The 17,404-nt window shown below is 46.9% G+C and overlaps 1 protein-coding gene and 1 long non-coding RNA gene across 3 annotated transcripts in view; one reads left to right on the top strand and one right to left on the bottom strand.

The window, feature by feature from the left end:
• Positions 1-15,916, bottom strand: part of Gss (glutathione synthetase) — a 30,814-nt gene extending 14,898 nt beyond the window's left edge. Inside the window, exons 1-5 of one of the 2 annotated variants that reach the window (XM_021156053.3) lie at positions 15,833-15,916; positions 10,416-10,550; positions 4,146-4,291; positions 933-1,008; positions 511-650 (exon numbers count right to left, since the gene is read on the bottom strand). In XM_021156053.3, coding sequence (XP_021011712.1) covers positions 511-650; positions 933-1,008; positions 4,146-4,291; positions 10,416-10,544 — 491 coding nt within the window. In that variant the 5' untranslated portion in view covers positions 10,545-10,550; positions 15,833-15,916. The remainder of the gene's footprint in view (positions 1-510; positions 651-932; positions 1,009-4,145; positions 4,292-10,415; positions 10,551-15,832) is intronic. The other variant, XM_021156054.3, reaches the window with a different exon arrangement.
• LOC147005750 (uncharacterized) lies at positions 14,343-15,838 on the top strand. The gene is made up of 3 exons (XR_015045925.1): positions 14,343-14,467; positions 15,186-15,306; positions 15,591-15,838. It is a non-coding gene; the product is annotated as an uncharacterized LOC147005750 (long non-coding RNA).
• Positions 15,917-17,404: the final 1,488 nt, after the last annotated feature.

Genomic DNA, 17,404 nt, shown 5'->3' with positions numbered 1-17,404 from the left:
AGAGTCCTGAGACCCTTGAGGCCATTCCACCCCAACTCAGTTTTTAAGGAAGTCAGAGCCCCTTTCCTTGGGCCCCCAGGTGCTATATGGAATCCATATGGAGTCATAGTGACCTGGAGCACCCCTGATGGCTAGGGATCTACTAGGGCCCAGCCCTCAGAAGCTTCTCAGTCCCGCTCTGCTTCGGATTCAGAACTGCTTTCTGGCATCAGATATGTCAGGACCTTTCTATCAGAGGCCCCTCAAAGGCATCATTTTCTGTGCCTGGAGTGTTAATCTGCACAGTGAGGGGCAGGATTAATATGCCATGAGGGCTCTTCTTTCTCTGATACATAAACAATCTGATTTCAAGTAGAAAACTGCTATGGGGAGAAAACAGAGATATGAAGAACACATGACTCAGGGCCCACGAAGGTACAGCCACGGTACGAGATCTCTGGCTTAGCCAATGACTATTGGTCCATTGAGCTCTTCCCCACAAATGAGCTCCATACTGCCCTTGGAACCCACCGGTGCACAGCTGGAGTCCGGGAGGCCAGGCCCCCAAAGCTGGCAGAGATAGTGTTGATCTCTATCTGTTTCAGGGCTTTGGAGCCATCTGCGCCGCACTGGAACATGTAATCTGAGCGATTCAGGCCCAGGAACACAGTCTGTGGACAGAAATGAAAGCTGAGGACACTGGCCCAGGGGCTGACTCTGCAGTCAAGCCACAGTGTACGCTATAGAGCTAAGAACTGTCTAATACTCCCACACCCAGAAGCATCATTCTGTCATCCCAGGACCGGTCATGTGCAGGCCCGGTAAAGACTGGTCAGAGGCAGATTCCTGAGACCAAGACTAAGGCCAATTCTTCTAGTAAAAATAAAACAGAAACGAATCCACCAGTGATAAAAGAGACAAGGGCCAGACAAAGGAGGGGCTAGCACAGTTACCTGGGCAATGCCCTCTTTCAGGACTTGCTTGTAGATATCAAAGAGACGGGCAGTATACTCGTCCTTTTTGATGGTGCTAGAGGAGGAAAGAGAACATTTTCTAAGCTATGTGAGACCCTACAGGTCAAGGAGTCCTACCCCACCCCACCCACTGACTCCTAGGTCCTTTCTGGGTCTTGAATACCCATTCCAACCTAGGAAAAACCAGTGCCTAATAGTTACAGCCAGATAACAAATGCAAGCTGTCATCCGCTGTCACCCCGAGATTTCAGGGAATCCTATCACTTTTCTATCTTAGTTGGTTCAACTGAAGAAGAAAATAACCGTGCTTATAACATAGGCTTGTGGTGAGAAGTAAAATTCCTAAGTGAGGTAACTCAGATCCAAAAGGACATACATGGTATGTACTCACCGATAAGTGGATATTAGCCAAAAAGTACAGAATACCTAAGATACAACCTACAGACCCTAAGAAGTGTAACAAGCAGAAATGCCCGAGTGAGGGGGAAGGAAATAATCACGGGAGACAGAGGGAGGGAGGGATCTGGGTGGGAGAGGGGAAGGGGAGAGGAAAAAGGGAACAGGATCAGGTATAGGGGAGAGGGGACAGGAGAGAAGCCTAGAGGGCCAGGAGAATGAATGGAAATGTGCAGCCTCTGGGGATCAGAGTGGGAGATCGATCATCTTGAAAGTACCAGACACCTGGGAGGTGATAAACTTGCAAAACTCAATGGGGGTGATCTTAGCTAAAATGCCCAACAGTGGGGAGAGGGAGCCTGAAGAGTCCACCTCTTCAAGTGAATTGTTCCTGTCTTAAAAAAGACAACTGCAGGGACAAAAAAATGGAGAAGAGACTGAAGGAAAGGCGGTCCAATGACCAGCCCAACTTAGGATCCATCTCATGTGGGGGCACCAGGGCCTGACACTACTGTGCTATGGTGTGCTTACAGATGGGAGCCTGGCATGGCTGTCCCCAAAGAGGCCCTACCAGCAGCTGACTGAGACAGAAGCAGATACTTACACCCAACCATTGAACTGAAGTCAGGGGACCCCCCATGATTGAATTAGGGGAAGGATTGAAGAAGCTGAAAGGGAGAGCAACCCCATAGGAAGACCAGCAGTCTCAACTAACCCAGACCCCTGGGAGCTCTCAGAGACTGAGCCACCAACCAGGAGCATACATGGACTTGTCCAAGGCCCCTGGCACAAATATCAGAGGTCTGCCTGGTCTGGCCTCAATGGGAGAATGTGTGGCTAATCCTCTAGAGACTTGAGGCCCCAGGGAAAGGGAAGTGCTGATGTGGGGAGCACCCTGTCTCTCAGAGGCAATGAGGAAGACTGAGATGAGGAACTGTAGGAGGGGGGGACCAGGGGTGGGAAATGACTGGAATGAAATAAAATAATTAAAAAAAAAAAAATTCAGCCGGGCAGTGGTGGTGCATGCCTGTAATCCCAGCACTTGAGAGGCAGATGCAGGTGGATTTCTGAGTTCGAGGCCAGCCTGGTCTACAGAGTGAGTTCCAGGACAGCCAGGGCTACACAGAGAAACCCTGTCTCAAAAAAAAAAGAAAGAAAGAAAGAAAGAAAGAAAGAAAGAAAGAAAGAAAGAAAGAAAGAAAGAAAGAAAGAAAGAAAATTCAAACATTTTGAATGCCTGATGGCTGAAAAGTTTTCTGGCTGACCTAAAGTGAACTCTGTAACCTTCGGGTCACCTCCCAGATACATCTCTCCCTTCTCCATGACAGCACCCAGGACAGTTTGTTGTGTGCCTGCAGGTTTTTCAGGCCCAAGGTACATATCCTGGTTTACTGCTTAAGTTAGCCCCCATACGATACTGTTTCTTGGAGAAGTGTTCGCTGTCCAGGTCAGAGCCCTTTTCTAGGTGCTCCTGAAGCACCATGAGTGTCCCCTTTACAGAGCGGACTGAAGATGCAGTCTTCACATGTTTATTATATGACAACTAACGTCACCTCTTCTGTTTGGCTAGAGACTGTAGAAGGCGGGTTAGATCTAAGTGGGCCTGTCATCTCAGCCCGGGGGCTGCTGTGGAAGGTGACATGCGTAGGGGCTCATCCAGTAGGGTTTTGGGGAGCCTCAGAAAGGAGCACAGCAAGGCAGAGTCTGGAAGTCATTAACACAACATGTGATGCTTCCCAAGATTGGGGCAAACCTGGTGCCTCAGCCCACGGCAGGCTTACAGGCTGCTCATCTGGTTACAGGAGGCATGTGCTGGAGCAGTGTGGGGTAGGCAAGGAGTCTGCCTTGAAGCCTCTCTGCCCCTGGCCAGTCCCCTCTGGAGGGTGAGTGCTTTCACTGGGGCCTTTCTTAGCTCATGGTGAAGCAAAGAATCCCGAGCTGGGCTTTAGCCTCCAGGAAAAGGGAGGTATTTTTGCTTCTTTAAAGGGGACACCTTTCAACTCCAGGTTCTAGGCTGTTGTGTCCCCTTAGGAGCTAGCTATGATGGGGGGAGGGGGGGTTCTGAGGTCTTTGGAGCTGGTCTCCCACCTAATCACATTGTCAAGTGTAAATGGGCTAAGCCAGGCTGCCTGTAATGAGCATAAAGCAAGCCCATCCTAAGAAAGAAGGTGGTCGCAGTGGTCATGCATTCATGACCACTGGATTTTGGCTCCAAGCCAATGGTTTCCAAACTCCAGATCATTATTATTTTTTCCCACATCCAACCTGCCACCAAGGAACACATCTGAAAAAAAAAATTGGTCCCTAACAAAATAGTTTTCCATCAAAAACTTAACCATAGATATAGCATGTGTGTGTGTGTGTGTGTGTGTGTGTACGTGTGTACATACATATATGTGTATATCTGTGTATACATATATACACATATACATGGTATATATACATATGTGTGTATACACACACACACATACATACACACATACATATATATATATATAGACACACACTGACCACAGAATCACAGCATCCTTAGACCTCAGTCAACCTCATTTTTCAGATGAAGAAACTGAGGCTCAGAGAAGGAGGAGGGCTTTCCTTTTGCCTGACAGACAGAAAGCAGCAGAGGCAGGATTGGAAGGCAGCTCTCCTCACTCCTTTCCTACTTTTTATGTCCTCTGAGGGACACCTGCTCCCCATTCCACCAGGTTAACTTACACAGCATCAACTCATGGCTCCCCAGCCTTCCCATCCCATGCTTTTCGCATCCCTGACCCCCAAGACCTCAGCTCTCAGTACCTAGACAGTGTTTGCTCCAGGAAAGCTGGGTTCTGGCTGACAGCATCCACCAGTATGTTGAAGTCCATCTGCACAGCATAGGCCTGCTCCAGCAGAGTACTGGGTACTGGCGAGGGGAAAAGCGTGAATGGGGCATACGTCACCACCTGATCAATGAGAGAGAGAGAGGGAGGAAGGGAGGGAGAAAGGGAGAAAACAGCTGTGAATGCGTTATCTTCTCACATGAACCTAAGGCACTGAGCACACAACTGCAGGGCAGTGGTCACTTCACGAAGGGAAGAGATGAGAAAACAAAAACAGCAAGCAAGGGTACAATGGAGCTTCCAGGTTCTGGGACAGTTCTACAGGGTTTTCTTTAAATGAGAGGCATATAAAATAAAGACTCCCACAAGAATTATTAGGTACTTACTGCTTGCCAATCATTGTACTGAATACTTAAGACGGGCTCATCATTAAGTTCTGGGAGGAAGGTGTTAATGGTATTTAAACTTAGCAAAGGACTTGAGTTAGAATACACTCAGGTGCTGGTGTTTAGATGTGAACCAGGATGGTTACTGAGCCACTGGAACACACTCAGACTCCATGCTCACCATATAACTGCACTCCCCTCCTGTGTTCCTGACTGACTGATGTTGAAGTCTGTCCCCATGTCAGGAGCTCACACCAGAGGCCCCTGGCCTTCTCGTTGGGGTAGGGGGAAAAGGCTCCTGGTAGGAGATGAACTGTGGCTCTCGGACTAGAAGGCAGGAGTCTTCCTTGTCTGTCCTTGTCCTTGACTCCAGTTAACAGGCTGGCATTGAGTTGTACCCTGGGTTCTTTGGACTTTGATACAGGCATGAAATCCAAGTATCATTTAGGACAGTTATTCTAGAATGGAGATATGCCTCCTGAGATTTCCAACAACTAACGAACTGGAACTTGGCAGATAAAAATATGCCGTGTTACTTGAATTATTTACCCTCTCGGTTAATATCAGTTTGCCATTATGGTAGGGTGGGGTTTATGGTGGTAGAACTTTCTCTTTATTTTTCTCTTTTGTTGTTGCTGTTGGGTTTTTTTGAGGCAGGGTGTCTCTGTGCATACAGCCCTGGTTGTCTTAGAACTCAACTCTGTAGACCAGGCTGGCCTTGAACCTAGAGATTCACCTGCCTCTGCCTCTGAGTGCTGTGATTAAAGGCGTGCGCCACCACTGCCTGTCTTAGAGCTTTTATAATATTCTCTTTTTAAAAATTACCTTGGGCTGGTGAGATGGCTCAGTGGGTAAGAGCACCCGACTGCTCTTCCAAAGGTCCGAAGTTCAAATCCCAGCAACCACACGGTGGCTCACAACCACCCATAATGAGATCTGATGCCCTCTTCTGGTGTGTCTGAAGACAGCTACAGTGTACTTAAATATAATAAATAAATAAATCTTTAAAAAAAATTACCTTGCGCTTCCCCTCTTCTCGTCTTCTCTCTGTGTGCACCTGCCCTTTTTGCTCTTTCTCTCTACCTCCCCTAAAGGCTCCTCCCCCTCCCCCATAGTGACTTCCCTGGCGTTGGTCCTTGGGGCCAATGAACTAGCCCACCCAAGAGCAGGTTCCCAATAAATCTGCCTTTTATATAATCTTTTAAAAAAATTACCTTAAACTATATACAAACAATCATACATATTTCAAAGGAGCTCTAAACAGCCAGGTGTGGTAGCACATGCCTTTAATCCCCAAACTTCGGAAGCAGAGAAAAGCAGATCTCTGTGAGTTCAAGGGCAGTCTGGTCTACAAAGTGAGATCCAGTATAGTCAGAGGTAGGTAGAGAGACCCTGTCTCGAATTAAAAAAAAATAAAAACAAATAAATCAAAATAAAAGAACTAAGGTATATGGTGAGAAGTATGTCTCAATCCCACTTTGGCTTGAGTCACCCAGTCCTCTCCCCAAGACGAATACACAAACACACACACACACACACACACACACACCACACAAATATATGATTTCCTTTTTACACATATAGAAAGGTTCTGTCTCAAAAAAACTAAAAACAAAACAAAACAAACAATCAAAAAAACCAGGGGCAGGATTATTGCAGATCACGTAAAAGGTGACCAGCACCCAAAGTACATGGCTTTAAGACGCAGGAAACTGCCTCTCTTAAGTCCCACCCAATCTAAAACATTGCCAGAGTTTTTCTGTCAAGACTTCTGTCTGGCCGGGCGTGGTGGCGCACGCCTTTAATCCCAGCACTCGGGAGGCAGAGGCAGGCGGATTTCTGAGTTCGAGGCCAGCCTGGTCTACAAAGTGAGTGCCAGGACAGCCAGGGCTACACAGAGAAACCCTGTCTCGAAAAAACCAAAAAAAAAAAAAAAAAAGACTTCTGTCTGTCCCGACCCCAGAACTCATCATACCTATTTGAATTTAGGATGGCTAGCACACAACTGTCCTCTGCTGTCCACGGGCTGAATCACACAGCTCTCACTTTTTAGAGAAAACAGTAGCACACGTATGACAATAACGCTCTGTTTTGTCACCAAGGAACAACAGGAACAGTGAGATGGGGGAGAAGCAACTCCCAGACCACATTATGTTTGTCAGTTTGAAGACAGGGTCTCACATAGAGCAGGCTGGCCTCGCTGTAGGCTAGGCTGAGCTTGAGCCTCTTTTTAAAAAATATTGTATTATATTATATTATGTCATATTATGTGTATGTATTCCATAGCCTTTTAGCATGCATATGAAATGAAGTTCAAAGGACAATGTGTGGGAACTGAGTCTTCTCTTCTACCACTAGGTTATGGAATCAAACTCAGGTCCTTAAAGCTCAGTGGCAGGTGCCTTTGCCCACAGAGCCATCTAGTGGTCCAGTCTAGAACTTCGGCTCCTCCTGACTCCACTTCCCAAGTGCTGGAATTACAGGCCTGAGCTACCTACCACACCTTCCCAGTTTGATTTGCATAGATAAGCTGGGTAACTTTCTATTGTTGTTATATTTATTATATTATTTGCATGTGTGTATGGTGTATAGACTTGGCAGTGTGGGCAAGTGCATGTATAATGAGAGTTGGGTGTCTTGCCCTCTCCACCTTCATTTTTTTTTTTTTTTTTTTTTTTTTTTGCTTTTCAAGACAGGGTTTTTCTGTGTAGCCCTGGCTGTCCTGGAGCTCACTTTGTAGACCAGGCTGGCCTCGAACTCAGAAATCCGCCTGCCTCTGCCTCCCGAGTGCTGGGATTAAAGGCGTGCGCCACCACGCCCGGCTTTCCACCTTCATTTTTTAAGACAAGGTCTTTCACTAAATCTGAAAGTCATAGACTGGACAGGCTGGCTAGCCAGTGAACTCCACAGATCTGGGGTTACAGGTGTCTACTACTGTGCCAGGGATGGATTCTGGGGTCTGAACTTAGGTTCTCATGCTTGCTCATGGGTACTTCAAAAAATGATCCAACCTCCCCAGACCATACTGTTTTAGTGTTGGCCCGGCCTTTTTTAAAAGAAAAAAAAAATGCTGGTATGAGGATGGCTCAGTAGTCAAGAGCACCAGTTGCTCTTACAGAGGCCCTCAGTTCAACTCCCAACACCCCCATGGCAGCTTCCAACACCTGTACGTAAAGTTCCAGAGGACCTGAAGTCTCTTCTGGCATCTGTAGGTAGTGCACATACACTTGGGCACACACATAAACACATAAAATAAGAATAAATATTTTAAAATAAAAATGCTGCTAACTTTTTTTTTTCTTGAAAAAGGGAAGAAGACAACACTAACAAAAATGTAACGATGGCTTGCCTCTGAAGGAAATGGCGGCTGGGGGAAGGAGTCTTACTCTACACTGGATATGCTTTTGGACAGTTCACCTAGCTCATGTGTTAGCAGTTCAAAATGAAGTCCCTGTCTAACGCTGCAGGTGTCAAATCTTAAGCCCTCACAGGGCTGATCTGCTGCATCGATCTACAGGGTAAAGGTCACAGTCCCCTCTGCCCAGAATCAAAAGGTCAGCTGGGCTGTTTGACCTCACCTGAGTCCACCCATTGACCAGCCCTGCCTTTCAGCTGCATTCTTTGAACATTTTTGCCCTCTCCGTACTTTGGGGGTGTCCCCCGTTTGTCTTTTTAGCTCAGTCTGTCTATCATTCACCATTTTACCTCTAATCAAAATGAATCGCTACTTCTATCGGGTGTCCCAAGAAAGATCGCAGGGTGGGAATGTGCAGAGCCTGCCTTGGAAGCCTAACTCCGTGGGATTAGAGTCCAGCTCTGCCGATCTTCCCATGACCTCAGTGTCCTCAGTCAGGTTACTTAACTTCTCCGAGCTGCGATTTCCTCGTCTCTGTGATGGTGAAGGTTAAATGAGTCAGCAGTTCCAAAGTAATTAGAATAAAGCCCGACACACAATGAGTGTTCAATAAATGTCAGTTAACTCCACACTGCAGGCTGCCTGCGCCTCCCAGTCCAATGACATTCCTTAAATTTATTCTCTGCTACAGACTCCAACTAAACCCACACTCCAAAGGTGAGAGCCTCTGGCTGAGAGCCATGTCAAGACTGCCCTAGCATAGAGCAGGGTGTGGTTCAGAATAAATTCATGGTGGGGGGGGGGGGGGAGGAAGAGAAAGGGGAGAGGGATAGAAAGAAAAGAAAAAAAGGGGGGAGAAAGAAGTGGGGAGATTGGGAATTGAAAGAAGCAGCAAAATACAGCAAGGCTGATCTAGAAAGCGCCTTTGCATACAGAGAGGGAGAAAGGGCTGACTGCAGAGGTATACAGGACAGCAAGCACAGCCACTCAGAGACGGAGACAGGAGAGTAGAGGGTTTGACCCTGTCGTAGACCACACAGTAAAAACCTGTCTCAAAACAAACAGAAAAAGCAATAGAGAAAATAAATGTGAATGTATTATCTAGTTGAAAAATAAAACAGATTAAGGATAGTGGTGGTTTTTTGTTAGTTGTTGTTTTAAGAAAGTATCTCAGTATGTTGTCAAGCTGGTCTCAAATTCATGCTTTTAAGCAATCCTCCTGCCTCATAAGTGCGACTGAGCCCAGGAAAAGGAGTTTGATACAGAGCTACTCTGTCTCAAAATGCCAAAGTGTGTGTGTGTGTACGCACTCGCACACACACCTTTGATGTACCAATGAGTGTTTAATCTTTGTATCATAAAACAATAATATTGAGTGTTACCATTAGGGGAAAGTATGCCTAAGAGCAAGTAGAATAAGCAACTAAATGAGAACTGAAATTTGGCCTTTATTTTTTTCCTCCTCCTCCTCCTTCTCCTTCAGATTTACTGACTTTATATATGCGAGTACACTATTGTTCTCTTAGACACACCAGAAGAGGGCATCAGATCCCATTACAGATGGATGTGAGCCACCATGTGGTTGCTGGGAATTGAACTCAGGACCTCTGGAGGAGCAGTAAGTGCTCTTAACCACTGAACTATCTCTCCAGTCCTTGGCCTTTACTTTTCAACATTTAATTTGTTAAATTCCTTGGCAATATAAACAAAAACAGAAACAAAACATTAGACAAAGGAAGCTAACCCTCACATAAGGTTAATTCCTTAAATAGATTGCTAAACAAAACTTAAAAACACATGACAGAATAATAGGTATGTTTCAACTTGGATTTGTTGTTGTTTGTTGTTGTTTTTTGAGCCCTGGCTGTCCTGAAACTTACTCTGTAGACCAGGCTGGCCTCCAACTCAGAGATCCTCCTGCCTCTGCCCTCTAAGTGCTAGGATTAAAGGTATGAGCCACTGTGCCTGACTCAACTTGGATTTTAAATTATAGATGTGTGTGAGAGAGTGTGTGTTATCCCAAGCCAAGACAGACCTGCTGATGAACACTTAGTAGGAAAAAACAGAAGGAGCGCCCTGAGTTCAAGGCTCCTTTCATGTACACAGTGAGTGTTAGGCTAACTAGGGCTCCATGCTAAGACTCTATTTCCAAAACAAACAGAAAAGCAACTACAGAGAAGACAGCATGATTCACGATTCAGGGTGCTTGGTGTATGTGGGTTCCCTGGACAAAGCACTTCTTGGGAGTTATCTCCTAATTATCCTACAAAGTCAACTATATAGTCTTACTGTGTCTACACGGTGGAAGACAGTACACCTTACGGAAATTAAGTAGCTGCCTAAATTATACTTCAAACCACAGATTTTAGTGTGATTACTCCAGCATGCTGCTTTTTACTTTTAGAAATCAATTTTAGTTACTGAATAAAATAAAGAGACAGTCTTTGACCCAAAGGAGCCACCCTCATTGTGGAGGGTGGGCTCAGAGGACCATGATAAAGCTTACGTCGGAGGAGCTGGGATGCTGTGCAGACCTCAGCAACACGCCCTCAGCCAGGGCCCGGTCTATGGCCTGCCTTGCCAGTTCTTCGAGCTGCTTCTCATCCTGCAAGATGCTGCCCCAGCTGGTGGCCATCCCAACCTGTGACAGACAAGAGGACTTGATGACAGAAGGCCTAGGACCCAGCAGCCACCAAAATGTGGCTACTTCCAACATTGTGAGACCTGACCAGTTAGTTACCACGGAGGGGTAACTGTGAGAGGGGGCAAACTGCTTCCACTCCCTGCGTGTGCATAAATCAAGTGACAAAATGCTCCCATGGCTACTCATTCTCTTTGGATGCTCAAAACAGCAATGGCGTTACTCTCACAGCGAGGAGAAGTGAAATGACTTTTCCTAGACAATGGTGTTTGAGTCCAGGACTCTGGGCTTCTGGTCTAAAACTTGTCAATGGAGAAAAGAGGTGCTAATGCCACATGTGACTGGAATAAGTGACTTCCCCTCCCAGAACTGCAGATCCCTACCTCTGAAGTAAGTGGAGAAGGCTAAATCAGATGTTTCCAAACCTGGCTTAATATTCTGGGTGTTTGGGGAAAAAAAATACATATTACGGACCCCCACCCCAGAGATTATGATTGAAGGGGCGCAATGGGTGGAAGGGATTGACACTACATTTAAAAATGTTTTTCTAAAATGAAAACCATTGTAGCAAATGGTCAATTTCCTTTCTTTACGTTTTTAATTACATATATTGTGGGGGGGGGGTGTTGCCATGGACTGCCTGGTGGAGGTCAGAGGAAAACCTGCAAATCAGTCCTTGCTTCCTACCATGTTGATCTCCAGGATCAAGCTGAGGTAATCGGCCATGCTGCCAAAAACATCTTTACTAAATGAGTCATCTCTCTTGGCTCTAATTTCCTTTCTTATTCCAACAACCTACCTCAGTAAATCTCAAACAAATTACCAAGTAGGTAAGGGAGGAAGCTTTATGGTATATCATGAATTGCAGATGAGGTCAATTTCAATCTCTTCCTTAGACTAATCAGGAGCCTTTTTTGTTTTTTCCGGTTTTTCAAGACAGGGTTTTTTGTTTTTGTTTTTTTGGGTGGGGGTTGTTGGTTGTTGTTTTGTTTTGTTTTGTTTTTCTGTATAGTCCTGGTTGTCCTGAAACTCACACTGTAGAGCAGGTTGGCCTCAAGCTCAGAGATCTGTCTACCTGGTTGTGTTTTGTTTGCATGAAAGTCTGACACTGTATTCCCAGTTATGAGCCTCCATGTGGGTGCTGGGAATTGAACTCAGGACCTCTGGAAAAGAAGCTAGTGCTCTTAACTGCTAAGCCATCTCTCCAGCCTCCACCAGGAGCCAAATTACTAGCACAAAACAATTACATCTTTGTGTGGACATTTACCACCATAATATATAATGCTAATGGGACAGAAAATATTTTTTTTTTTTTTTTTTTTTTTTTGGTTTTTCGAGACAGGGTTTCTCTGTATAGCCCTGGCTGTCCTGGAACTCACTTTGTAGACCAGGCTGGCCTCGAACTCAGAAATCCGCCTGCCTCTGCCTCCCGAGTGCTGGGATTAAAGGCGTGCGCCACCACGCCCGGCTCCAGAAAATATTTTTAAGAAATCACATTATAGCCAGGCAGTGGTGGCACATGCCTTTAATCCCAGCACTTGGGAGGCAGAGGTAGGCAGATTTCTGAGTTCGAGGCCAGCCTGGTCTACAGAGTGAGTTCCAGGACAGCCAGGGCTATACAGAGAAACCCTGCCTCAAAAAAAGAAAAAAGAAAAAAAAAAAAAGAAAAGAAAAAGAAAAAAAGAAAAAGAAATCACATTATAGCCTGGAGTGGTGGTATATGTCCAGCACTTGAGAGGCTGAGGCGGACAGATCTCTATGAGTTTAAGCCTAGCCTGGCCTACATAGTGAGTTCCAGGACAACCTACGCCACACAGAGAAGCCCTGATAAAGAGAAAGAAAGAAAGAAAGAAAGAAAGAAAGAAAAGAAAAGAAAAGAAAAGAAAAGAAAAGAAAAGAAAAGAAAAGAAAAGAAAGAAAAAAGGAGGGGAGGGGAGAGGAGGGGAGGGGAGGGTTAAGGGGAGACAAAACATGTTATCAAAGTAGAAATGCCTAAAACCCAATGCCCAGCCCAAGGTAAAGGAGCTGTTTCAATGGTGGCCAGAGACACTGAGAGGTCCAGCAACATATTCACTTTGCAGCAGGCTCAGGGTTCAGATGATCTGGATAAAACATCTGGAAACGTCTGTTCACTGTTTTTATTCTACCCTGCTGTCATTTAATCCTTAGAAACAAACATAGCTGCCCAACTCAGTCGTCTTCAGGAAGAGAGTTAGACCATGATAGATAACCTCCATCCCTTTCAGCCTGTCTCCTCCTCATGAATGTGCTGGGTTTGGATAATTCACCCAAGTCTGCCAGCCTCAGCACAACGCTTTGACAGAACGACCATGTGATCTCAAGGCAGTCTGGACAGGCGTCCTGTGGGTGAGGCCGGGAGACAGCAGTCATAGGAAAGAACACGACTCTGGAGTCAGACTGACATAGTCTGAGTCTGTGCCCTTCACTTCCCCCGTAAGCAAGGACAGTGGGCTAAATGAGAAAAATCAGTTGGGTTTCTCAGCATGTTCGGAGCTTTTTGCAGTCAGTTTCCTGTTCCCATGGTGAAAGGCCTGAATCTGGGTAACTATATAAGGAGGTTTCTTATTTGGGCATGGTGGTATGTTGTCTATGATCCCGGCAGAAGTAGGAACATTTCTGCAAGTTCAAAGCTAGCCTGAGCTCCATTTTGAGCGCCAGACCAGCCAGGGCTGTACAGCAAGGTACCGTCTCCAACAGCAGGTCAGCTAACACGTTTATTACTTCTTTTCCTGGTCAGGATCTTGCTTTGTCACTCAGGCTGGCCTCCAACTCAGCAATCCTCCACTCAGCCTCCCAAGCATTGGTCTCAAAGGCAGGAGCGACTGCACCCAGCTGAACAGTTGACTAATTAAGCTCTCTGCTTTAAAGGCCGAGGGGGCTTGGTGCTGCTTTGATGAGGACTCCCTGGCTGAGAGTCTTTAATGGTGGGCATGTGAGTAGGAAGGAACCAAACAGTGTGTGTGACTCAGGCTCACTCATAACAACTCACTCCTCCAAGAAGTAACTGGGCCTCAAAAGATCGACCTCAATAGCTTCCAAGGGCAGCTTCCTCAGTGATCTAGGGACATCCCACAGGCCTCACCTCTTGAGGGTCCCACCACTACCCAAAATCACTACACTGGGGACCAAGCCTAACCCATGAACCCATAACTGAGTGCTAGGCTAGGAACTTGTTCTGTTTGTACCCACTCCACAAGCAGTGGGAGGCCTGTTAGAGGTTGTATAGAAACCCAGGAACAGGGCCAAAATAAGAACCTATGGCTCCAACATTAGAGCAGCTGGACCTCCACTAGTCCCTCTCCCCACAGGTGTCTGTCCATGGGCTTCTGCTTGGCTGACAAGAATGCTAGACGTCTGGGCACTGGCAACCCAGAGAAAGAGAACACATTAATCACTACAGATGGGCATGGTGGTGCAGGGCTGTAATCCCAGTACTCAGGAGGTGGAGGCAGGAAAACCATGAGTTTGAGGCTAGCCTAGGCTCCACAGCAAGTCTCTGTATCAGCTGAGGCAATGGCTCTGTGGGTAAGGTGCTAGCCAAACAAACATGAGAAGTCTATCCTTGGCACCCATAAAAGATGGAACACAGTAGTGGGATTGAAGCCAGCACCATGCCCCATAGCCTTCAAAGCAGAGCGCTTAATTAGTTAACTGTTCAGCTGGGTGTGGTCACTCCTGCTGGTGAGACCATAGCTTGGGAAGCTGAGTGGAGGATTGCTGAGTTGGAGGCCAGCCTGGGTGACAAAGCAAGATCCTGACCAGGAAAAGAAGTAATAAACTTGTTAGCTGACCTGCTGTTGGAGACACAGCCCTGGCTGGCCTGGCGCTCAGGCTAGGCTAGCTTTGAACTTGCAGTGCTGGGGAGGTCATGACAGCTGGACATTTGCAGCTTGCTGGTCAGTGAATGCGAGTGAGCTCCAGGTTCAGTAAGGCCCTGGCTTTAAAAAAAATAAGGTAGAGGGCGAAGGAGGAGGCTCTGCAGGTAAAGAGCTCAGACCCCTAATTATGCACATAAATTCTGGGCAGATAGTGAGCAGGCTATAATCCCAGAACTCCGAGGTGCAGAGAGGAAGTGCAGTGATCAGGGAAGACACCTGATGCTCAGGGCCACGTGTATGTGCACACACACCCTCACATACAAACACTGACAGCACATCTGCATCTCTCTCTCTCTCACACACACACACACCAGTGTTTGGGTGTCCATGCATACTCATGAACAAAAACACTATACTAGTAATAACTAGACAATGCTAACTGGGCCCCTTGTTTTCCTTTCTACAGATTTAACTGTTCTGTGACTTGTTTGGCTGGTGACACTCAAGTTTGTATTTACACAGCAGGTTCTTTCCTGGTTTTCAAACTAGAACACTCCTCTTGCTCCCTGGGGTGTTCGTCCTCTAAAGAGTCTCACCCTGGCATCCCAGCCTCCCGTGCACGTTTCTCCTACAGCCCATTTCTTCCAGTCCTGTGGATTCTGCTGACTAAATGCAGCGCTTTGAATTCCCTCATGTCTGCCTCTACTGCCAACCCACTTCTCTTCCTGGGCACTTTCGGAGTAGTAAAGGCATCTTAAGTGACTAAGACACACCAGCCTCTCTCTCTTACTTTCAGATCTTGGCTGATGACGCTTTCCTCGCGACTTAAAGGTTCTCCCACTGAGCTACATCCCCAGCCTCTGTACCCCCAACTCTTGATTGTGTTTTGGAAGCCATCGCCGGATTTCTCTGTCCAGGTTCGTACCTCTATCATAAAAATAGCATTTGCCTTGATACTTCATTGAAGGTTAAACAAGTAAGTGGTGAATGAATCACGAAAAACTTTAAAACGCCCACACAGAAATCCCGTTGGACTTTAATCCCCTGGGCGAGGCGAGTGCCGGCTCAGGGCCTCGGGCTACAACACAGTCGCTTGTCCTGTCTTGTCCCCGTGATGGGCCCCGTTCGCTCCCCATCCCTGGCCAAAGTTCGGTCCTGATCTCTCCCAGTTTTTTGATGGCGGCTTGTTTATTTTCCCTAGAACTCTGGCTCTAGCCTCGCTAAGAGTGTCCGAGCTGGGAGCCGGCGATCTGGAAATCTAGGTTCAGCACGCCCAGTACAACCCCCTCACTGGACACAAGTTTCCCGGTGCTCGCCGCGTTCCCAGCCACCGCGTCGTCTGCCCGCTCGCCGCGTTCCAATCGCTCTCAGACCCCTCCCTCACCGCTCTCCTCCCAAGGAAACTTGACCCTCGCCAGCCGCCGTCGCCAAGCCCCGACTTACTCGCTCGTTGTCCAGCTGCTCACCAAGCTCAAACTCCGCACGCCGTTACCCGGGCTCAGGGGGCGGGGCTTCGGTACGACCCAGTGCGCCTGCGCAGACCGCCCCGCAAGGCTAAAGAGGAGGGGTGGGGAAAGGAGACCTGTGTTTATGGAACTGGACGGCGGCCGGGAAGGGGCATTACATGAGCAGTGACCTGGGCTTTAAGGAATACGTCGGTACTCTAGGGGAGAGCCTGGGGTGTGGCTACCAGGGCGGGATGCTACCTGTTAGCTTAGTTCCCAGAGAGTTAGAGCTAGTGGCACTCTGTGAGATGGGGACACTCAAAGGCAGAAGAGAGCGCCGCATCCTCTGGGAACCCAGAGCAAAAGTTCTCTTAGCCGCCCCGTGGGGCTGTTTGTAAATATGCAAGTTCATTATCCTCTTCCCTCTATACAGACCCCTCATCCTCTGGCAACCTACAGTAATTTAACTTTGTTTTCCCTAGACTGTGAGAGGTTGATTCAAAATCTGAGGTATCTTGTATTAGTCAGGGTTCACTAGTCACAGAACTTATGGGTAGTCTCTATATAGTGAGGGAATTTGTAGATGACTTACAGTCTGTAGCCCAACTCCCCAACATGGTCAACAGCAGCTGTGAATGTCAGTCCAAGGATCTAGCTCAGTCCCACAAGGCAAGCAGAGCAAAGAAGAGTGAATCTTCCTTATTCCAATGTCCTTATGTAGGTCTCCAGCAGAAGGTATGGCCCAGATTAAAAGTGTGTGCCTGGATCTGGGACTTGCTTTGTCCCAGATGACCTTGAACTCAGAGGTCTCCCTGTCTTAATCTTCTGGAATTCATAGCCACTATGCCTCAAAATCTCCATGCCAAGATCCAGGTCAGAAACTTCTATCTCCCAGTTTCCAGATTAGGATCACAGGTGAGCCTTCCAATTCTGGATTGTAGTTCATTCCAGATATAGTCAAGTTGACAACCAGGAATAGCCACTACATACCTGATCTTAAAAAAGGATGTTCCTTTCTGATAAAAAAAATTTCCTGAAATGAATCAAATGTATCTGATCAAACCCTAGGAAATTATAACTAAGATAGCAAACTCCTAATTGGTTTGGTGTAAATAAAAGATGGGCTCTAGAGTGTGGGGCAGGCTGTTAAGAGCTGGCCTCAGGAAGAAACCTTGAGGCTGGAGATTTAGCAGAAAAAAGACGCCATTCTATATATTAGGTACAGACAGACATGGTCCAGAGTTAGCTGTAAGTTGGTGAGGCTCCAAACTATCGCTGTGAAGGGAAAAAAAGGGAGGGGGGATGTCAAATTGAAGAGAGATTTATGAAGGAGAATTTCTACTGACTGTAAATCAGTGGCCTAACCCAGGGACCAAAATCCTTCCAACTCTTTAGATAAAGCAGGTGTATCTCTCCAGTCTAGGAAGGACAGCCCTCCAGATGTCTCGTATGAATGGGACAGAGTTGGCAGGGAGGTGGTCTGGTTATTGCCAGAATAATGTTTGCGGTTTGATACCTTTTTCTTATTGCTTCTGTACATGACCAGGTAGGAAGCAGCTGCCCGGACTGA

Source organism: Mus caroli, unplaced genomic scaffold, assembly GCF_978045245.1.
Source record: "Mus caroli unplaced genomic scaffold, Mus_caroli_1 scaffold_2, whole genome shotgun sequence".
NCBI classification, from domain to species: domain Eukaryota; kingdom Metazoa; phylum Chordata; class Mammalia; order Rodentia; family Muridae; genus Mus; species Mus caroli.
Note: the sequence above shows the minus strand (reverse complement) of the source record. Positions and strands in the feature narration are given on the sequence as shown.